This window comes from Sebastes fasciatus, chromosome 5 (genome assembly GCF_043250625.1).
Source record: "Sebastes fasciatus isolate fSebFas1 chromosome 5, fSebFas1.pri, whole genome shotgun sequence".
Lineage (NCBI taxonomy): Eukaryota > Metazoa > Chordata > Actinopteri > Perciformes > Sebastidae > Sebastes > Sebastes fasciatus.
Window position 1 is genome coordinate 32,514,934 of NC_133799.1, and position 23,456 is coordinate 32,538,389.

Sequence of the window (23,456 nt, forward strand, 5' to 3'; positions counted from 1 at the left end):
GTTATATTCCATGACTGAATGAATAACATTTCTATTTACAAAAGAATGAGAAGGAAACCCAACAGAGATTTTCAATTTTTATTGACTTTTTGGACAATTTCTTTTCCAGTGTCATCCGTAACCGTTCACTTCAATGGTATTTGCATAATCTTTCATTCAACGCTAGGAGGATATAAACCAAGGTAGGCTGATGCAAGATGTTGAATTAGCAGCTAGCAAGCTAAATCTGCCCTCCTCGGGCAAAATTAAACTAATTACAAGAACTGGGCGGGGGGAAAATGTTCCGAGAGCTTTCAGAGGAACATTAAACATACCTTCCAGTTTAAAAATGCAACTAGACATCATCTCTACCTGGTTTGTATCTTTCTAGTTGTAAGGCTGATAAAAAGGGCCATTGCTATTTAAACAGAACAATCTGCATAGCAACTGGAAGACAAAGGGACTGGACACTGACCCGATACAGAGGATGAGTTTAACACGGGACATCACTAGACGGATAGTTGGCACGAGATGGTCTGCTGTTTTGCTCACAAACATTATATTTTTGTATAGTGATTTGCTTTTGAATGTCAAAAGAGTTCATTCGGCGGTTAGTGTTGATGCGTTGGAGCTCTAGGCCTAGTGTTGTAAGAAGTTTAGTTCTGGCGTGATCTCCAAGCATCTGGCAGTTTGAATGGGTTGCCGTTCTGCAGTGGCTGAAACCTCCCTTCCCCGCTTCCCACCCCCTCCCCCCCTTTAGTAATGTTTACCAATTCATAAGGCTACAAGGTACGTGCCACTACTCGACCATATTCACAGAAGCACAGTTAACAAGCAAAATGGAAAGATGTGACAGAGGACGACCACTACGGTGTGCTCGAGGGCTAACGACTGACAATTTTCACTCAGCTACATGAGTAAAGCAGGCGGTGGGGAGGGGCGGGGGGGGGGGATGAGTTACTGAAACAGCTGACCTCTTGTTGGTCACCGGCAGTAATTCAATCCCTTTACCCCACCCTGCGAAGGCAACTAAGATAAGGGCAGCTCCAAAAAACTGATGTCTGGCCACCACTGAATTTGGTATAACAGTTCAAACCACGATGAAATGTCAGGTCTAATCAACACTTAAATGTCAGACTGTAACCGCAACATCTGTCACATTTCTTATTTTTTTTTTAGTGTAAGACAGCATTATTTAACGCAGATACAAAGCTCACGAGTCAATTACAGTATCTGAAAGCACTTTTAGACTGATGAATCTGCGAGGGCAGACCAGGAGAAGTACACAGAGAAGGATGACATTCTCAGAACTGAAGACTTTTAGGGTCAGCGGTCAGTCCGGGTCAAGGAGGAGGAGGAGGGACGATGAAGGTGGGGGGGGGAGATTGTGTCCGGTTTAGTTCAGGCCCATCTGTAGCAGCGTGGCTTAGAAGCGCTTCGGTCCCCAGGGAGAGCTCTTGGTTGCCACTGGGGCTCCGAAGCTGGGGAAATCTTCAGAGCTACTCATGTCGGGGGCCTGAAAGTAGAGAGAAAAAAAAAACAGGGATTAAGAGAGGAAGGTGTGACCACTTCTAATTTCTAACAGTGTCGTGCTTGTGGGGGGAAATGCTCACCTTCTCGTTGCCAGTGGTCCAGGGAGCCTCCCTCACCACGAAGCCTTTGGATGGACCACGTTGTTCATCCATGGCAGCGGCGCTGCCCCCATGAGGCCTCATGTAGGCCATCTTGGACTCGTTCTCCACAACATCTGCCAACTGGCAAAAGTGGCACAACGAAATTTATCAGTTGCTAATTAGGAAACCGTAAATATTACAGCCATTTCATTCTTTTTTTGAAAGATTGTTTGCCATTATTAAATAGTACAGCCGAAGAAAGCCGGGAAATGGGCTGTGGGTCGGATTCGAACCCGGGCAGCCTTACAGCAGGTTCTCATAGGCCACGGAAGCGCTGCGGAAGTGCCGTGATTTTCGGAGAAGCGCTGCCCGTGACCTTTCGGCGCCTATGTAAATCAATTGATCTGTTCACACAGAGTGCTATACACAGTACAGTATATGTGATATAAATGATCCGATTCTGATAAGATGATAAAATATGCATCCCATGAACGCTTTCTACTTCCCTCCCCTCTCTCCCTGCTGTTCTCCCGGAGTTTTAATTCCTCCGATTCCCTCCCAGTTCCTCCCCTCCAATCACATTTCAAAATCCATCCGCTGTATTTATTAGAAATATCCTAGTGTCACTGCTGTTTGTGATCGTGGGTTTTTTAATTGCGTACTTATTACACATATTTGTAAGTTGTGTCTAAACAGAGAGCGAGAGAAAGAGATGAGCAGACACACTACACAGACAGAGACAGAGAGAGCTCTATAGTAAACAGCAGAGGAGCAGAATGGCTTGTTGACCGGCACAGAGAAATGTGCTTCTGGTGTGAACAACCAGGCTTCTTAACGTAGCGTGGCTATTCCACGGCTCATGTGAACCCGCAGTTACAGTACATGGGGGCGCCTGTCATTACAGACATTTCTACCATCTACTGTAGGAAATGAACAGGTATCATGCAAACAAAAAGCTTACGAATTCTTCCTCCAGGTTAAGAAGGTGGTCGATGGCTTCATCCACAAGCTCAGGGCGACCTGTGACTGTCACAAGGTTCGGGTCTGCAGCTCCAGGCTGGGGAAACCTGAGATCAACCTGAAAAAGATGAAGCGGAAATGGTGGCTTAGTGGTTAGAAAACACAGCGCAAGTACATTGCTATCAAATGTGCTACTTCTGGCTTTTCAGTGTTATTTTGTTTCATTCCACTGATGAGAAACTTCCCCGTCCTCTCAGCAGCCTCACCTTAAACTCATCCATGATCTTGCGGATGCCCTTGCCGCGGGCTCCGATGATGCGGGCATGCACCCTGCTGTCCAGGGTGATGTCCTCGGAGATCATCTCCTCCAGCTCATCCACTATCCCCTGGATGGCATCTCGTGCTGCTATGGCTTTGTGCTCATACCCTGTAATAGTAATCTGATCCTGTGGAGAAACAGCAGCAGATTTAACACAATATGGAAGAAAAAAAAAACATACTTATTCTGCCATCATAATATCTATGATGGTAACTAAAATAGTTATTATTCTCACGTAGCAATGATATGAACTGGTAATTTAGCACCACCTGCTGGGCTGAGGGAGTACATAGGGTTCATATTTTACCCCCAGCATTTTTGATTATAATTAAAAGGAAAGCTCTACCTGGTTTTCATCATTCTTCTCCGGGAACTGGATGTTAACGTCGTGCTCGGTGCGGATGGTTGTTATAATGGCACCCTTGCGGCCGATGATTTTGGGGTGATACTTGGGGTCCACAGTGATGGTCAGCTTGAAGCTCCTGAGTGCCTGTAGAGAGGTTGATGATGTAAACAATACTCTGGGTTAGAACTGCTGCGAGTTTGACACATGACTCTTTAAAAAGTTAATGAATAAGCTCTTTCCTCACTCAGTGTTATCATGAGGGTGGCCTTTAAAGTAATCTCAAAGATAACTTAACTACTCCATGAGAGTATGTGAATCATCTACGCTGCAGTCACTTCCAGCACGAAGAGTTCAGCAGAAGTGAAAACCTCCCCCTCCCCCCCACACCAGTACACACGAGTAAATTCTGAATACAACAGCTTAGGGATGTCACTACACCAGAAATTTAGTAGTTGATACCAATACCAGTGAAATTGCACCATGTGATACCACGGTCAAAAACAAAAGTAAAACATTAAATCCCATGTACTTTAACATCCACTCCTTTATTACCATTGTCATACTGGTTTTTGTTAGGAAGTTAAACAGGTCATAATTCCCTCTCTATTATCTATTTTATATCGCTTTGAAAACATCTCCTTCAACACAACTGGATTTATTCAAGTTTCTCACCAAAAAAATACATTTTACAAGATTATATTTGAACACATCATGATAACGTTAGAATTTACCTTCGCCCTATATACATCTTTACTGAATAGAGCCTGAGTGCTGTTTGTTAATGTACATCAATGGCACCTCCCGTGTTGAAATCGGCAGGACGAGAGCTAGTTAACATTAGCTGTTCTAGGTTAGCTTCTGGTAAGCAGCACAGTCCTGCACTGAGCTAATAGCTAACGTTAACTAGCTCTCCTCCTGCCGATTTCAACACATATTCTCCCGTAATCCCCAAGATGATGGGACGCCATTTTCCTCGAGCCCTGACGGTACCTACGGTACTGTACAAAAACGAGTACCGTTATACGTTTTCAGAACTTTGGCTTCAAAATTCTCACAGCGTGTATACATTCAAGTTCTCCACACAATACTAACCCGATCCTCCTGGTCGGCCTGCAGCTCTTTGACGCGATCCAAGAGTCCCTCTTTGGCGCGGTCAAGGTGATTGGCCAAGCCGGTGATGGAGATTTTATCAGACTGCTGGTCAGGAGCAGGCACTTGAATATTAACCTGGAGGCAGAAAGTGGAGTCACTCTGAATTAGAAAGCAAAATAAAGAAATACATTGTGCATCCCTGTGCCAACACAAAGTCTGTAACACGCACCTCAAATTCATCCATCATCTTGCGAATTCCACTTCCTTTCTGTCCAATGATGTAACGATGAAGCTCAAAAGGCACTTCCACCTCAATGGAGACAGGAACCAAGGCCTAAGGAGAGGAGACGGTTAGGGAACAAAGCAACAATTTGGAGAAATAAATCTGAGCTCCATTATGAATGCTAACCTTCAGTGCTTCCACAGCAGCCTCGCAACGTTCTTTGCGTCCGGAAAGCACGATCACGTCGCACTTTTTGGGTGCATTTGGATCGACGGGCTCCTTCACTTCTTCGGTGGCCTCGCCATTCTCCTGAATGGGGGCCTCTGCAGGAGGTGCTGCAGGTGCTGCAGGTGCTGCAGGTGCTGCATTTGCTGCATTTGCTGCATTTGCTGCATTTGCTGCATTTGCTGCCAAAAAAAGGTAAGGAAATTGCGAATCAGACAAAATTTGACGAGAACATTTTAAATTTAAAGGAATCCATTCCTAATGGTGTGTTCACACCAAGAGCGAAGTATTTTTGCGTGGCGCAATTACATACATAGTCAATGCAAAGAGGCGAATAGATGCAAATTCACGCCTGGTGACACAAATGGCGCGACGTGAACATGCAAAATTTGCGTCATTCACAAGAGTTTAAATATTTGATTGGCGTGACGCTGTGTCACAAAAGCCTATCAGTGTTGAGATTCTCCTCCTGTCGTCACTGACGTCCTTAAAAAAATTATTGTAGCTGTCTGTGGGCACCCAGAGCTACGATAGTACATCATATCTGTACAGAGACCGGACCAAACTCTGTGTATAAATGTATGTGTATAAACCATACACTGTCTATGGTAGAAACAACGTCACTGCTGTATTTATGCCTGGATGACTTTATCTTGAGTGTTGATGGAGGAGCTGCATAGCAGCAACCTGGCAATGATCGATCCAAAGTCCATTCAGAAAACAAGCAATTTAAAAGTTGTTTGCTTGTCGTCTTGCGGACAGACTTGACAAAGCATGAATTCAGACTTTCTACAAATCAGCATTATTACGTAGTTATTTCAGCATCCTTTTGATCTGTTTCTTACAATTAAATCACAGGACAATCGTTTATTTTGGGTTCATACCACAGTAGCGACATGTTAAAGCAGTAACAGTTGTTATTTCTTCCTGTGGTTCATGACCGAAATGGCAGAAAGAAAAGCTGTTGGTATCTATGGAGACAAGCTCCTTCTCCTCTCTGGCGCATCTAGCGCGAATGAACACAAATGATACCTGCGGTCAAACCTGCGCGAGTAAATCGAGGCAAAGAATGTGCGTCGCTCTTGGTCTGAACACAGCATAAGTCTTCACATCGATCGTGCGTTTACCTTGTGGGTCCTCGCGCTCTGGGAACTTGATCTGTACATTGTGATCTCTAGTGATCTGCTGGATGCGTGAGCCCTTTGGACCCATGATAGAACGGTGGAACTTCTGAGCAATCACACACTCAATGGTCACTTGAGCATCCTGGAAAAGACGATGTTCAAATTGGAGAAAAAAAAGGAGGCAAATCGGTTACATTTCAAACAGAAGAAAAAAACACAAACAATAAAGACCATCTTAGCAAAAGAAATCTGTATCTACTAACCAAGTCCTCAACAATCTCCAGCATGCGCTTTTTGGCTGCTTCCACACATTCTTTGGCTCCTTTGAGGGTGACCTTATCGCTCTGGGTACCCGTGCGAGGGAAGCTCACCATCACGCCACCGTACTCATCGGCAAGGTCCCTGAGGACTTGGCCGCGGCGAGCCACAAAGTAGCGGTGGTGCTTTGGATCAACGTTCATAGTATCCTCAACGACGTTGTCCTGCAACCAAAGAGTAAATACATTTAAAATTCAGGCAACGTAAGACAACCAAAGCCCTCGTCCTGTTGTGTTCAAAACTCATTTTGGAGCCTTACCAAACTCTTGATGAGTTCCTCCAGCTCCTTCGTGGCATCCCGCACTGCTTCTTCAGTGCCAACCACAGTGATGAGCTCCTGGTCTTTGTCGTCCGCGGTGGGGAAAATGATCCTGGCCCCGGTGCTGTCGCGAACCTTGCGGATGTTTCCGCCACCTTTCCCGATGAGGAACTTGTGGTATTCGGGCTTCGCACGCAGCTCAGCGGTGTGGCTCTTCGTTTGCTGAAGAAAAAACATTTAGAAAATGATTTCTACGACGAGAAAATCTATTACAAGTCACCCCAAATTATAAAAAAAGGTCAGCACAAAAGATGCGCTTATTAATATTCAGCCACTAGATGTCGCATTCTTCCTCCCCTGTTCCACTGCATTTACTTCACAACAAGTGGTTGCCAGCAATAATGTTATTCAGCATCTCTCTAAAAGCTCTGTAGATGTGTTCTTTTTTTTTTAATTATCTGTCTACATGAAAATGTTATCAATAAGACCTTTATTTCAAAGTTATAACAGATGGAAAATTCCTTCATGCTCGACTGAAACTCAAACCCTCCGATTTGAAGTTTTAATGGGCTAAACATGATCAATCTTGAGGGAGAAAAATAGCAGCAGGCTAAACAAATTTCAGCCTTCATTTTGATTACCAACTATGCACAAGCTCGCTGTATTTATTCTGACAGCCGAAAGGACACTGACAGGAGCTCTCAGCATGTGCTAATGTACGACCGATGAGGCACAGAAGCAGCTCTTTTTACGCCCCTCTCTAATGGCTGCCAGTTTAGCAAGGTCAACAGAAGTTCAACTTTTTATCTAGAGACATTTAGACAAACCTTCTCCTCTGCCAAGGCAAGCAGTTGCTGCTTGGCTTTCTCCACCTCCTCTAAGGGGCCTCGGATGGTGACCTTATCAATCCCTGAGCCCTCGGTGGGAAAGTGGATGTGCACGCCGCCGCACTCCTCCATGATGGAGCGCACAAAGCGGCCCTTCGACCCGATCAGGGAGTTGTGCAGCTTGGAGGGAATGGACACCTCTATCTCTGTGATGTTTGCCTGAACACAATAAGACATTAAATCAGGCATATGTACTAGATTTGGACCCCCATCTGCTAAAGCTTTGGAGAGACTAATATACGAGCTTACCAGCTCCTTCTGAATGGACAGGATGCGTTGCCGTGCGACCTCACAGTTCGCCTTCTTGCCTGTGATGATGATCATCTCTGAGTTGCTGTTCTCAGCAGGCAGGTCAATTCTTGTGAGAGTTTCCTCCCGAATCTAGAAAGCAAAATTGTCAAGTCAAACACGGACACCCCCGAAGACCTCAATGAACTACAGAAATTCTGTTTTAAATATGCAGTACCTTCTTGATATTTGAGCCTCCTTTTCCAATTATGTTTCTGTGGAACTGCTTGAAGATGGGGACTGAGAGAGAGAAGCCGTTCTCCACCTGACAAAAAAAAGAATCCCCGAGAGTTAACACTCAACTACACTAAAGTAGTTATGGATGCCAAATTAAACAATCTTTTAAAATAATATCTTAAAAAGGGATAGTTCAAGTGTCTTGAAGTGAGGCTGTATGAAGTACTTATCCATAAACAGTGTATTATCTACAGCAGATGGCGGTCGGCACACCCCCAGTTTGGAGAATCAGACAGGAGTTGCCGCACGGAAGCAAAGCAATGTACTGCTGTGGACGGGGCCGACAGCAAAACATATTTTAGCTACGTAAACGAAAGACTCGCCTTAAAAAAATCGTTATCAGTTTAAGTGTACGCTATGTTTAGAATATTTCCGCCGGTTTACATTACCGTGAGAGCTATACAGTCTATGTGTCCGACAGGGAACTGAAGCTGTTATTGATGCTCCTGCCAAAGCAACCAGACTCCATTGAAAAACACAGTAATTTTACGCTGCAGAACATAGGAATTGCTGGTCTACCGCTGCATCAATCGGTTAGTTTGTTTATATTATTGTGTGACTTTGGTTAGTTCAGATTCACCAAAGTTACACAATAACACAAACAAACTAACCGATTGAGGCAGCGGTAAACCAGCCAACCCCTGTCTTCTGCAAGGTAAAATTACAGGTTATTTCAATGAAGTCTGGTGGTTTTGGCAAGAGCATAGATGGATACAACGGCTTTAGTTACCCGTCGGAAAGGGCTGTCTCACAGCAAGGTAAAGCAGTGAAAATATTCTAAATATAGCGTACACTTAAACGGATATTGATTTTTTTAATGTGGGTCTTTCTTTTAGGTGTCTGAAATATGTTTTGCTGCCGGCCACATCCACAGCAGTACATTGCTTTGCTCCCGTTCGGTAACTCCTGTCGGTTTCTGTAAACTGTGGGCGTGCCAATCGTCATCTACTGTAGGTAATATACGGACTATGGATAAGCAGCTCATACAACCCCACTTCAAAAACACCCGAACTATCCCTTTAACATGAGTTAAGATTTACCATTTCAGCCACAATCTTCTGCATGAACTTAGCGCATTTTTCCACCTCATTCCGTGGGCCCCTAAGTTGAACGATGTCGCTCTTCTGTGCTGGGTCGGGGAAATTGATGATGACCTGGAATAAATATGATTATATAGAGTTATTAAGGCACATTTAATGGATTCAGTACAGACAAAGCACCACCACCACCAGTTCCCAACTCACCTCTGGGAATTTGTCCCGCACTTCTTTTATCTTCTCCCCTTTTTGGCCAATGATGGCTCTATGAAAACGCTGTTCAATGATCAGGTCCTTTGTACGCTCGTTCTCCTGCGAGATAAGACGGTATATTTAGTTAACGGCACAGCGGGATCCAATTTGCAGCAGCTCACTTGTGAACCCCGAGTTTGTACTCACCATGCGTGACGCAAGCTCCAGCAGCTCCTTCTTGGCTTCCTGTACACCCTGGGGATCCCCCTCAATACGGATCAGGTTGCTTTTCTCATTGTCGGGGGGGATACGGACAGTCACCTTGTGCGCTTCTTTGATGCGGTTGACTAGAAATAAAATAAAATGTATGGTCTGAGAACGCTGATCCAGTTTTTGTTGCACTGTTGCAATTCGATACATCATTCTATTGACAGCCACATTGTTACTTACTGTTAACACCTCCTTTTCCAATCAGGTGTCTGTGGAATTTGGTATCCACGCTGATCTCCGTGTAGTCCATGCGGTTTACCTATTGGGTAAAAGTCAACAAAAACATTAAAATCACTGGAATATATCAACTGTAGCTTGTAAGTGTTGTTGAAATTGCTTCACTCTCCATAAAGTAGGGACGTCACGATAGCAGAAATTTAGTAGTTGATAACAGTACCAGTGAAATTTTACAATTCTCGATACCCAACTCAATACCACGGTAAAAAACAAAAGTAAGTAAGTACTTCAACATCCACTCCTATTAAAGTTTGCATACTGGAGGTTTTTGTTAGGAAAGTTAAACAGGTCATAATTCCCTCTCCATCATCTATTTTAGACTGCTGTAAAAAAAAAACATCTTCAACTGGATTCATTCAAGTCCCTCGCCAAAAACTACATTACACTACAAGATTACCGTTTCCCAATACGAATGTTCACTGAATAGAACCTGAACACATCATAATGGCACCCCCTGTGCTGAAATCAGCCAGAGGAGAGCTAGTTAACGTTAGCTGTTAGCAGCCGGTAAGCAGCAGTCCTACACGGAGCTAACAGCTAACATTAACTAGCTCTCGTCCTGCCGATTTCAACAAGGATTTGTTGTACAAAATGCAGCATTATCAGGGGGAAAAAAATTGTGTGCGTCCCCTGAACACGTCGATAGTGAGTTCACTGCGTCCTCAACTTTTTCTATCGTCCCCGGAACAACGGGACGCCGTTACTCTCGAGTCGTGACAGTACCTACAGTACTGTAGAAAAACGAGTACCGTGACGTTTTCAGAATTTTGGCATCGACTTGGACCAAAGTATTGGTTCTCGTGAAATCCATACCAGAAAATACCATGTTTAGGTCCTCCTTTTACACAATCTACTTTCTCACACATGACCCTCACTCACATTAGAAGAACCCCTTCTGATTTGCAATCAGGCTTTGGGTCTACGTCCAATACATTGTATATGTAACTCAATACCCACCAGATCTGTAACAATGATTTCAATCTGGCCCTGCACCATCTGCACGTCTTTGGTGGGACCCTCCAGGGTGATCCGATCTTCTCCCTCGGTGAACTCAATGTGCACCTGAATGCAACATACATGAATAAATAAGTTACAAATCTAAAAAAGGAGTATTTAAATTGCTATAGTTAAGAAATTCAGAATTCAACAGACCTTGGGCATTTGTTGGGTGATCTTGGCCAAGTTCTGCCCCTTCTTGCCAATAATGAAACGATGAAGCCAAGAAGGAGCTGAGACCGAGGAAACATTGTAGCTGTTTGCCTGCGAAAGGAAACAAGTTCTTTAAGTCACTTTTTTAACAATTACTTATGTAAAAAGCTCATCGCTAGATCATTTTCAAACGTTCCTCACCTTGGCATAAACTTCAGTGAGGGCCTGACCCAGACGGTCCGGCTCCCCACGAAGGATGACAGTTTCTGAGCTGCTGTCAGAGGGTGGGATCTCGACTGAGACGCCAGTTTTCTCCAGGATCTCCTGCAGGGTGTTTCCCTTGGGGCCAATCACATACTTGTGCTGAGACTTCTTCACCTCCACCGCAATGGTGGTGGCATTCTTCTTCTGCAATACAAAAAGGTTCGTTGAGCAGTTAGTTTAAAGCTTCCTCATACCAGTGTGATCTTGTAATCATTTTGATTTTAGCATACCTTTTCTTCATAAACCTTCTTGATTAAAGTCACAGCAAGGGCCACCTGCTCCTTTTCCCCAGTGATGACAATCTCCGTCTTGTTCACGCTTGGAGGGGGGACATTGACGCGGGCACCGGTCTCCTGCATCATCTCTCCTACCAGCTTATTGTAGGGGCCGGTGATGAATGGGTGGTACGCCTTGTCAATGTTCACCCTCTCCACAGCACGCTTGTCCTAAAAAAAGAGTAGGGGGGGGGGAAATGAAACTATATCCTAAAGCTGTGATATCTGCGATGTATATGTCAGTGGAGTGAGTTGATTGTCTCTGGAGAAACATTACCTGCTCAGCAGAGATCAGCAGGATCTCATGCTTGGCCTTCTCCAGGCCCTCCTTGGTACCAGAGATCTTGATCTGGTTACTGGTGTCGTCGGGTCGTGGGATCTGGATTTTGGTGGCAGTCTTGAGCTCAAGCTCCTGAAGCTTCTCCCCGTTTTTGCCGATGACAAAGCGATGGTGCTCCTTGGGGATGGCGACAGTAGCCGAGGCCTGTTAGGGTTCAAATGAACAGTTGGCACTACGGTCTTCAACTATTAATACAGTTACCATCAACAAAAGGCGCATCTCCTGACCTGAGTCTGCAGTCGGGACACAATCTCCTTGCGGGCCTTCATCACGGCGTCCAGCTTGCCAGAAACCATGATGGAGAGACCCTGATCTTTAGCCAAGGAGAGTTCCAGGTGGGCTCCGGTCTTGTGCATGATGTCCACACAGACCTTCGCTTGGTCTCCTTCCCCAAACTGGTTGAGGTCCTTGTACTTGCGCTCCTCTAGTGGCACATGGAAAACCTAGTTGTAGAAAAACAAAAGAGGAAAAAGTCAATTTGATGTGATGCACAATTGTTACATCAGGATTGCTTTGATAGAGGTTGAGACCCATTGGCACTGAAAAGAAACGCATGGTTTGAAACGGTGGATTGTTTAGCTGCAGCAACCCCCGAACTAATGATGCATTCACACCAGGTGTGACGATTTGATGCAGGCTGTAGAAGAATTTGAAAGATTGCGATTTCCGGCTTTTTTGTGCCCCCTTAAAATGAAGCTCAGTCTACTGACACCTCTTCAGAAGTTATGGCCTTACTTTAAAAAGTTCAACCAAACATTGAGGTTTTCATTTTTTTTTTTTTAGAGGCCTGAAAAAGTAAAAGCATCCAAGATGTAACAAGAATTCAAAGTAGGGCTGTCAATATATTAAAATCAATTAACAACACAAAACAATGACAAATATTGTCCAGAAACCCTCACAGGTACTGCATTTAGCATAAAAAATATGCTCAGATCATAACATGGCAAACTGCAGCCCAACAGGCAACAACAGCTGTCAGTGTGTCAGTGTGCTGACTTGACTATGACTTGCCCCAAACTGCATGTGATTATCATAAAATGAGCATGTCTGTAAAGGGGAGACTCGTGGGTACCCATAGAACCCATTTTCATTCACATATCTTGAGGTCAGAGGTCAAGGGACCCCTTTGAAAATGGCCACGCCAGTTTTTCCTCGCCAAAATTTAGCGTAAGTTTGGAGCGTTATTTAACCTCCTTCTCGACAAGCTAGCATGACATGGTAGGTACCAATAGATTCCTTAGGTTTAGTTAAGTTTCAAATCATACCAGTATCTTCACTCAAGCAAGATGCGTTAATGTGTTAAAGAAATTAGTGCTGTTGAAACAAATTTGTGTTGACGTGTTATTATCGTGTTAACTTTGACAGCCCTAACTAAAAGTTAAAGTTAAAACTTTTCTTTCATATACCTTTAACCATCTTGGGACCCTTTAGGGCTCCTGACCCCCAGACTGGGAGTATGTGAGAGGCACCAGTAGCATGTTATTGTACCGTATGGTATACATTCCTTTACCCTAATGTTTAGTTAAGAGGCCTTTTTACAGCAGACATTTTGACACGGCAGTGATTAATAACATTAACTAACACTGCCCTGGTGTTGTGCAAGGTTAGCTCACTGTCATGGTATACCGAGGCACTTCCATCCATAGTTAATGTTATTAGTTGGACCTGTGTTTTTCCTGCTATTACAAAAGTCTGCAGTGAAAAAGGTTTCTTTGGCTAAAAAGCTGGAAACTGATCAGTTCTCACAATTAGTATTCTCTAAAAAAGGACTTGTACTAAAACCAGGAATTCTTTCACATTCTATTAAAACACTTGTGGTACATCAACACAGGTGGTTTTAATTATTGCTGCCTGATTAACCCTTTTCCTCAGGACTACGTGGGCTTGTACAGACTGTGCTCACTGGCCCTGTTCAGGCAGGTCAACTTGCACCTTTTTTCCCTTTTGGATAATCTTGATTTGGTGACCTCATAATTCCCAGCAAAGCTCTGCCCACCTTCATCCTGAGCAGAGGTCTAAACAGCCAGATTAACTGAAAACACCTGCGCGGGTACTCAGGGCAATGGAACTTCAACACCAACATGTGGCTCGATGTAGTGTAAGACACATTGCATCCTGTCCTACAGGGCAATAAAAAGTCTCCTGCTCTTTCTATCACTCTCTCCACCTTCACATAAGGCCTTTCTCAAACAATCCCCTACTACACCCTCTCTCCCTACCCACATCCACTCCATTGTCCGCCATATTAAGTGCCATCCCAAACCAATTAGCGGGGAGTGGAAGTGCGTTATATAACAGCGAGCCTGCATTGATGCAGACTTACTGGCCACGTGCAACATTGTTTTGTGTTCTTCATGGAACACGCTCCGTATAAATGTAAGTTACGTGCAACTACCGGTACAAACGTAAACTGCTCAAACTAAGATAGACATTTAAAATTGAATTCACTCATAAGAGTTACTCATCAGAGTTAAAAACAAGAAGATGTTTACAAAAGAGCAAATTTAAAGTTTTGGATTTTTACCTTCTCTGTATATTCCATATTCTTTTTAATACTGTGAACCTTTGCACATCCCCTCCGCTTGATACGAAACCCCGGTTAGGAAACGTCACGACAGTTTTCGCCGGAGAGAGGGGAGTTCGCCCCAAAGCTTGCCGCTGTATTTATACCCTCCACCGTAAAAGAAGGGTGCGGTTTGAGAAAGGCCCGTAGTTAATGTAACATGTTGACGCATGTTCTCTAAGAAATGGTGAAATGCATTCTAGGAAATGTAGGATACCACCAACTGAAGAAGTAGAAGAAGGTGGATGTGGGAGTAAGATCAACCTCCACCAGGAAAACAAATAACTAGAATTCCTGCCTCGCGGTTGTATGCCTCCGCCAACAAGTCAAGTTGCAGTTTACATCCATGTCTCTCCAAAATGTCTTCACTTCAATCATTTTATCCTGTTAGACATTTGTGTGAAATTGTCATAATTAGCATATGAATTATTAAGTTATGTCCAAAAACCTGTTTTGTGAGGCCAGTGACCTTTCACCACCAAAATCTAATCCGTTCATTCTTGAGTCCAGGTGGATGTTTGTTCCAAATTTTAAGAAATTCCCTAAAGGCGTTCCCGAGATATCGCGTTCACGAGAATGGACCGGACAGACCCGACAACATGATGCAAGGGTTATCGCCAGTGCGGAGGCATAAAAACACAAAACTCAATCAGTAAATTACAATACGTATTCATACAATAACCAGCAAACTTTTTTCAGTTCATGTGTTAGTAACTTTGAAATATCATACCTGGGTGATAACAGACGACTTGAGAGGACGGATCTTGGAAGTCCAGGCGTTGGCAGTTTCCTGGGTCCCCTCAGGTGAGGCCGCCTTCTCAGGCAGAGGTGGGAAGGCATCCTTGTAGGTAGGAAGAGCGTCCTCTTCCTCTACAGCACTGGGTCCTGGCCCAGCAGCAGCTGAACACAAGAAAACAAAACAGATGAGTCCACTTATGGCTTTGTGATTGCATTTTACAAATCAAGGTCAACCTTAAAAATCAAAATACTCACCAGCACCACCACCACCACCAGCGCCCTGCTCCGGCAGGAGCCCGCTGCGGTGCTCATTGAAGCTTTCCTGCGTAAGTACAGCGACTGAGCTCATGGTCAAAATCCCACGTTTACACAGAGTCCGAGTGTGCCACTGCAAGAAAAGTTTGCATTATTTTCAGAGGTTTGAAATAACTGCATGGTAAAGCCTATTTTTGTTTACTCCTGTATGAATTAAATATTTGACAAATGAAAAGTAAGGAGTATTTTCAAATGTTATGAAGAACTCTGGTACAAAATGAACATAACAGTTTCAAGTGAAATTATAGAGAAAAAATAAATAAATATAGGCCTAGTCTGTATTTTATCTAAACAGGCCTGGCATGTTTAGATAAGAAATGTAATATGAATCAAAAACAGCTGATAGATGTATTTTCCAGGACAGGTGACAGACATTAAGGCCCATAATCTATACATACAGATCTTGGTCTGAATCAACTGCATGTAAGGTGCATAGAGCCTACATAACCTCAGTGATTATTAGATGATTGGTTAAAATAACAGGTTAGCTGTAGACAGTAGCTTTTTGTACTAGTTTTTCAGTGAATCGGTGTATTAAATGAGTTAGTCTTTTTGAATTAAATCAACTTTTTTTTAATGAATAGAACTCGTAAGTTTTGTAAACATAAATACAGTGATGATGTCTTGATGGATTCACAGATATAGAATGTGATTTTTTTTTTTTAATGACTTAATTTTCCATAATAGTGTTAGAGCCTAAATAGTTTTTTGTTATTGTGGTTAAATAAATGGAATTTATGGTGTTGTTAGATGGCCGCTAGACCGTTAGACACGTTAATACAGGTGCAGGCCTCCCTTTGTGTGCAGCAAGCATGAGAGTAAATAGGTTTTTGACTGCAGTGAAAATGTTTTTGAAAGGCTAAACGCCAACAAATATGAATTGAAGCAGAATATTTTGTTAGATTTAGCTACTAAGTAGCAAAAACATATATTTTTAAATACTTTTAAATACAGTACATACTTTTGTATAAATTATCCAGTAAGTGTGTTATTATGATTTTAGTTATACATGAGCAAATCTAATTTAGACAACGTCAGAGCAGACAAATCATGGCGGCGCACCCCCTGTGATCTTTGGCACCCCCCTTAAGGGGGGCCCAGACCCAGAGGTTGGGAACCACTGGATTAATAAACACTTCATCACTCTCATTTGTATTGTGTTATTGCAAACCTGGGTTACACCAACATGTTGTAATCACTTTTTGGATTTAACCAGTCATTGTTCCTTGTAGGTTTTGCACATATCAGCAGTGACATAGGATAGGATAGGCTCAGAATTTAATTAAGAAATTGAGTTTTGCACACACTCATTTGTCATGATAGCTAGAACTAGATAAACATGGTCCCAGTTTGAATGGTGGAAAAAAAAGGAATTATCCTCTGAACTTGTGTCACATGCAAATGTTTAGCATATTACACAATCTTATCATAGGTGGACTTTGGGATTTCTAATCTACCGTTATCACAAGAAGTCATGTCTCCCAAGGAATAATCACACTTCTTGTCACATTACCATGTCAGCAGCAGCACTGTGTTAATGTACGCCGAGACGGAGTGTTGAGTAAAGATATAATGGCTTGGCACCACAAAGAAAACACTGGTGCGGGCAGGGCTACAGCTACAGTACATTTTGTTTCTAGAAGAAACCAGTTTGTCTTCTGTTCAACTGTCTTTGTCCGGTGCTATTCTAAGAAGTGTAACCTAGTGAGCAGGCTGCAGGGTTAAGAGGATTTTTCCCCCACTGACCCCTCTGTACATCCATGTTGGATAGGATTAAAGCAAAAACCCCACCAACAGAAAACTCAGATGTCCTGTCTTGGGTCTTTGAACATGAATAACTCTTTACAAGAAAGATAGCACAAAGCCAATCCTCTCATCTATGACATTTACAAAAGACAGCCTACAGCTATTTTGATTTCTGACTGATATAAAGCTTGAAGACAGTGTTGATTTTTTTCTGACTTATATAAAGCTGGAAGTGTTGATTGAGTTCCATTAATTATTTTTGCTCTGCAAAGTGGGGAAATAAAGAAACGAGTGCTCCAACTAAAGCTTGACTCCGCTTCACTTTCAATGATGAAACTCAATATATCATCAAGATTCGCTGCTCTGTTTTTCTGGCCAACAAAAGCAGAGGAATGTGAATTGTTTTATGGTGGATTTTGCCCCTAAGCATGCCTGAAATTCATCTGAAAGCATGGACAGACTCCCAGATGCCACAGATAACTTGTTGATATTAAAAGTTTTTCCCCTAGACCAGGCAACTGAAGGAAATTCCCTTCGAGCTTCAACTTGGTAGTAGTCAGTGTATCAGGCAGTTTCCCCCCTTACACATTTTAGACCACCCTTTCAGTGGCCTCTTCCTTGTCAGGCTTCATAAACTTAAGGCTGCTCTGCCCAGCACTCATTACTGTTTGCCGACCCGGCTGCCAATTCAAGTGTGCGAATAGCCTACATTTATACATTTGGTATGGATTTCCTTATTGTGTGAGCATGTGAACAGCTGTAATTTAATTTTCTAAGTAGGCCGTCCCTGCTTTGTTGACATTTTTGTGGCTAGAGAAGGTGCACATGAAAGTCATCCAGGATGGGGCAAAACAAAGCCACGCCAAAGCTAAACGGACCCGGTTACATATTTGCTTTATGCAAATTAGTTAACCGGTTACACTGCACATTTAAATTTAACGTGTCAGTTTCAGTCTGACGTTTGCAACACACTTAAACAGAGAATGGTTTTCAGAGTGATGACTAGCACTATTATTTCCTCTAGAAAGGACCAGGTGTATTGAGAGACTGAACATACAATAGCCTTTCCAGCCAGCTTTAACTTGGAGAAATACCCTCGCAAAGTGGAAGTCAAGAACTATAAAACCAATGTTTCAACAAGTCTCCAGAACATCTAGCTTATTTTGAGTTAAAATAATGATGTACTCCATTACAATATTTGATAGATTAAAAGGATAGTGGGACAAAATAAGTTGTCTTTTTCATGTCATGGCTACATTTCTCAGCTTGCTTTGGAGATCCAACAGGGGGGTTGGCAAAAATTCAAAAGGCAGACATGACCATAGACCGTATATAATCGTACGAGAGAGGAGACAGAACTTTAACTTTCCATAACCGTCACAGGTCTGTAATAAAACATGTGTCAATTTGATCATGAACATAGTTCTATAGATGTTATGGTTAGTGTTTGTGTCTTTCTAGCAAAACAGCTGCCGTGGTGCTAACGTAGAAGCTAGGTAGCGCCTGCTGGCAAGCTGAGGCCGTGCTTGGCCTGTGATTGGCTCGGGCGGGTGTGTGGGCGGGACCCAGACACAGCCCAGCCCCCCGTCCACTACTGCGCAGACTCTGGCTCCAAATGACGTCAAAATATCAAGATGGCAGCTCCCGTATGCGGGATATTTTAGCTTCTCTTTTGTACAGTGGGAGGAAGTGGAGACGCGTCTTCCATCTACATAAACAGTCTACGGACATGACAGACTTCTCTAAACTTTTTGAGATGGACACCAGATTGACTGGTGCTAAATGTCAGCGAGAAAACATAAAACATCTTTGCAAACTTGCTCAGCCAAAGTGCTGAAACTTTCTACTCCACAATCTTAAATTATACATAATTACTACAGGGACCATTTTCAAGCAGTGGTTGGGGTGGGCAGAATCCCATTTAGGGTAAACAAAACTGTATGCTGCTAATTGCTTAAGATGGTATTAGTGTCAGCATTTACAATGCTAATAGTCTAACAACTTACCAGCTAAATGGTCAGTTACCAGATTATCCGTCCTGTAAAGATGCAATTTCCCGTCAGCCTGCCAGCTTTTGCCTAAAGACAAAAGAAAAAGGGATCAGTTGTATTGAAATAACCAGGATGGCATCGCAGTTTCAAAGAAAAATAAAGAAATTAATATTTCAGCTTCAAAATCCTTTGCACAGCCTGGCTACTACAGGGTTATTATGTGTGCACAAAAATAAAATTTGCAAAAATATCTGTATGATCAATTTGAAATATTGCTTATGTGTATGAGCCTTGTATCCCATTAACTAAAACTGGTTAGGATATAGTGGATATTTTTCATAAGAGTTATTAGTAGGGATGCACCGATCCCGGATCGGATATCTGGCCGATACTGACTCAAATAACTGGTGACATAATAATAATCGGTGACAATGGGGCCAATCTATTCAATTTAATTCTATGTTTATATACTATATAAATCATACACTGGAATTGTAATTCCTGTTTATGTTTTGACAAATTTGTTGCTGCATTAAAAAGGTTTATAATTAAATTGTAATACCTGTTCATTTTTTAAGATTTTTTTTTGCCAAGTTGTTGGTGTACGATTTATTATTTTACAAATAATAACAATTCATAAAATTTGTATCTACATACATGTATATATGTACGAATAAATGTGTATTTATTTGTTACATTTTGTTTTACACAGTTAGGAAAGCAATATTTAAGCAAAGCCAGATGTTGCTTTACATATAAAAGAATGATCCTAATCACTTCCACTGTATCGGATCGGTACTCTGCATCTGCTGATACCCAAAGCACAGGTATCGGTATTGGTATCGCTATCGGTATCGGTATCGAGACTGAAAAAGTCGAATCGGTGCATCCCTAGTTATTAGTTAAACAGCTGAAAACAGTCATTAAATGGAAACATCATACAGCGTATACAAATTCAACTTCACTCAGAGCGTTAAACAAAAGCAGCTGTTGCTGAGGTATAGAACTTGTATATTTTTTGATAGTAGTGCCTCTAGTAAGACCAGAAGGGAAAAATACTGCCATACTGCCACCTCAGACAACTGAAACCATCCAGAAATTAAAGTATTCAGATAAAGTTGATGCCAAGAAGCGCATTACTGGACTCGAGTAAAGTATAGGTGCCATTGGAGCTCCTTGACAAGCATCTGGCCTCTATAATTGGACACTACCCTGTCAGATAGGAGGGCAGACCTGACAATTAATGAAGCTCATATGGGGGAACCAGGTAAATTTCATAGGCCATTGTTCTCTTGTGCAAGAGCGGGCAAAACCACACATTAAATGCTTCTCATTAAAAGGGTGTGATCATTACAGACTGTATGGTTTGCATGACATGATAATTTGTGCGTTAGTCATTATACATTTGAATATATTTTATTAGATTGCCACTGGCATCACCAGTTTTCTCTCACTCCAGTATGTTAATAAACATGGGTTTAACTTACTACCAAGGTGTGCACAGGCTGCCACGTTGGGTAAGGGGTTAGAGCCCCTTTTTGTGCATATTCAATATCTATAAAGTAGACAATAAATATGTAACAAAATAGCTTTACTTTTAGTAACGTTATTTGGTTAGTAGTAGTGTTAGCACAGACAACAGCATATGGCCTGTTCCCCTTAACATTATTAAAGCAACTACAAAAACCACACAATAAATCCTTCTCATTAAAAGGGTGTGATTAGTACAGACTGTATGGTTTGCATGACATGATACTTTGTGCTTGAGTCATTATACATTTGAATATATTTTATTAGTTTGCCACTGGCATTACCAGTTTTCTCTCACTCCAGTATGGTATTAGACATGGGTTTAAGTTACTACTAAGGTGTGCACAGGCTGCCATGTTTGGTAAGGGGTTAGAGACCCTTTTTGTGCATATTCAACATCTATAAAGTAGACAATAAATATGTAACAAAATAGCTTTACTTTTAGTAACGTTAATTGGTTATTTAACTATTAGTAGTAGTGTTAGCACAGACAACAGCATATGGCCTGTTCCCTTTAACATTATTAAAGCAACTAATCATATTAATGCCCATTTCCACAGCAGCAGTCAGTGAACAGAGAGAGTAACTCCATGTCTTATAATAACACGTGTGAATTACAACACAGTGATAACCAGGTTGTTTATCTCAAACTAACCATGTCATGGATGCAGTTTTTGCGTTTAAAACTGGTGACTTAATAACTACTAATTAGTCACGATCTTCAGACTCAGAGAAGTCTCAACGACACAAAGCAGTCAACCAACTAGGCTTTAATACCATTCGTTCGTCCTCTTATCTAACCTAGGAGGTGATTAACTGAGCTGTGCTCAGGTTAACGCTGACGTGCTCGTCTCGAGCTGCTAGTTAAACGTATATGAACGCTACTAGCTGCAGCATTACAACCCTCCCAGCCTATATATCGTGATATAGCTACACACAAATCCCCAGATTAAAGGGTTTAAGTCGCTGGTTAGTGTGAGTGTTAGCTAACACGATATCAAGTTAACTAATCAGCCAGACAGTTGCCAACAACACATCACACACATAGAGCTAGCTGCCGTCATGTCGGCTAACAACCATGAAAACGTCCTGATAATCGAGACACAATGTACCAGTCAGGGAGAGTAACATAACACAGGATGTTTAGTGAATATGTGAGTCTCCTAGTAGAGGTAGTGAAATCCCTGTAGCGTGGATTACTAGCTGTGAACCCTCCGAGCTAACGCTAGCTAGCAAACTTGCTAAAAACTTTGCCTGTGACACGTAGCTGCTCGGCTAGCACGGAGCTAGCTCGGCTTCACTCACACACAACTTCTAGCTGCACCTTTCAGCCAGATAATGTCACTAAAGATAGCAGAGGATTGCAGATTAAACCCATATGATACCTCTGTCACAGGCACACACGTGTACATGTCGTTTTTATATAGATTAGCGCGCGCTACCACGGTGGTAAAAAGTACAAGTGTAGCATTAGCTGCATTAGCTACATGTTAGCTTACTAAGTCCACGTAGGCATACAGCTGAGAGCAGAGAGAGCAGAGAGGAGAGCTGACACGGAGTCAGGCCAGAACACACTGTAACCGATCAAGGTTCACCAAGAAACACCGGCTCCACTACTAGTACCACTCCACCATGCGTATGTGACAGGTAGAGGTTATGTGTGTGATGGTAATGCAGGTATATTCAGGAGGAAACTGTGAAGTACTCACTTGGTTTATGTTCTCGTCTGCCCTGAAGGTGCAGAAGCTGAGATGAAATTCCACTGGCGAGAAGGTGGGATTGAAGGCTGACGGATATATAGCAGAGCCGCCCACCAATCACATCCCACGACGTCACGGAGGAGAGTCCGATTACACACAACTTATTCTCATATCCAAGAGGCTTGTTCAGCTTCTCACTTTGCATGACATTGCATGTAAATATATCAGATGTAAGATAAAAAATGTGGTTGCATTTCCTAGACAGTCTTGGCCCAAATCAAGGCTGTGTGTTAAAATCACATGTAGAGGAGAGTATTTATACACACAAAAGACCAGATGAGTTGGCAAATTTAATTTTAATTTATTAGGCTGTTAATATGGGACAGTGTCTTTTCAGACTTTAAAGGGGCTGTTTGTAAGATTCAGAATTGCTTGTTAACAGCGACACCTGTGGCCGTTAAGTCAACTAAAGTCAGCGTCAGGCACGCGCTTGTGCTCGCTCTACATAGACATGAACGAGCATCACTCAAAACAGTGAGGCGACACACGTCAGCTAAAACCACAATATCACTCTATATTTCACCTGCTTGGCAGTAATGTTAGCTGACCAGACGGAGGTTTCTCCATGATCAATGCTGATCCTAGTGTTAGCTTTTCCTGCTTCAGCCTCCCGACCGCGGACACCGGTACCCGGTCGGAGACGATAATGTTACTCGCTGCGGAGCTTCGTCACTTCACAAGACATGGGAAACCTCTGTTGGTCTGGAGGAGCTGCAGCAGTTATTTCTGCACAAACGTCCACCGTACATTCACTAGATACTGTATTCTCAGAGCTAAACTAACTCTCCTGCAGTGTGTAGTGTGCACGCATGCACGTGAGGGGGAGCGAGAATGAGCGCGATGTGTGAGTGAAGGCAAGCAGGCAGAGGAGCAGAGGAGCAGAGACTCCGGCCATGGAGACCAAAGCTACGGTCTCCCCCGCATCCTTCGACCGCGGCCAACACTGTTTTGCAAAACGGGCTTCACTAGATATAACTTTGCGGTTTTGGTGCTTCCGTGTAGTTTGTGTTGGAGTCTGAGTCTGAACAGCGTAGCCACACGCGAGCGCGCATATGCGAGCGTGCATGGGACACCGACCCGGGTGATTTATACGTGTAAAAAGTTACAAACAGTCCCTTTAAAGGATTCAAGATTCAAGATTCAAGATTAAAGCCCTGTATTGTCATTGTGTAGTACAAC

General features: G+C 42.8%; 1 protein-coding gene across 6 annotated transcripts; it reads right to left on the reverse strand.

Annotated features, from left to right (window-relative positions):
• Positions 1-64: 64 nt before the first annotated feature.
• Positions 65-22,429, reverse strand: hdlbpa (high density lipoprotein binding protein a). 6 transcript variants are annotated; one of them, XM_074636519.1, is made up of 28 exons: positions 22,227-22,429; positions 19,003-19,074; positions 15,191-15,323; positions 14,928-15,097; positions 11,862-12,077; positions 11,572-11,778; positions 11,250-11,465; positions 10,957-11,163; positions 10,759-10,866; positions 10,564-10,668; positions 9,550-9,628; positions 9,307-9,446; positions 9,115-9,219; positions 8,911-9,024; positions 7,812-7,898; positions 7,595-7,726; positions 7,286-7,504; positions 6,459-6,680; positions 6,145-6,363; positions 5,885-6,023; positions 4,719-4,894; positions 4,539-4,643; positions 4,310-4,444; positions 3,218-3,361; positions 2,819-2,998; positions 2,554-2,670; positions 1,593-1,733; positions 65-1,495 (listed from the first exon to the last, which is right to left on the reverse strand). In XM_074636519.1, the coding sequence occupies exons 3-28, from the start codon at positions 15,282-15,284 to the stop codon at positions 1,406-1,408; spliced, it is 3,867 nt and encodes a 1,288-aa protein (XP_074492620.1). In that variant the 5' UTR covers positions 15,285-15,323; positions 19,003-19,074; positions 22,227-22,429; the 3' UTR covers positions 65-1,405. The 6 variants fall into 6 exon arrangements, with proteins under 6 accessions (XP_074492620.1, XP_074492619.1, XP_074492618.1 ...); XM_074636518.1 differs by having other exon boundaries at positions 4,719-4,903; XM_074636517.1 differs by having other exon boundaries at positions 4,719-4,912.
• Positions 22,430-23,456: the final 1,027 nt, after the last annotated feature.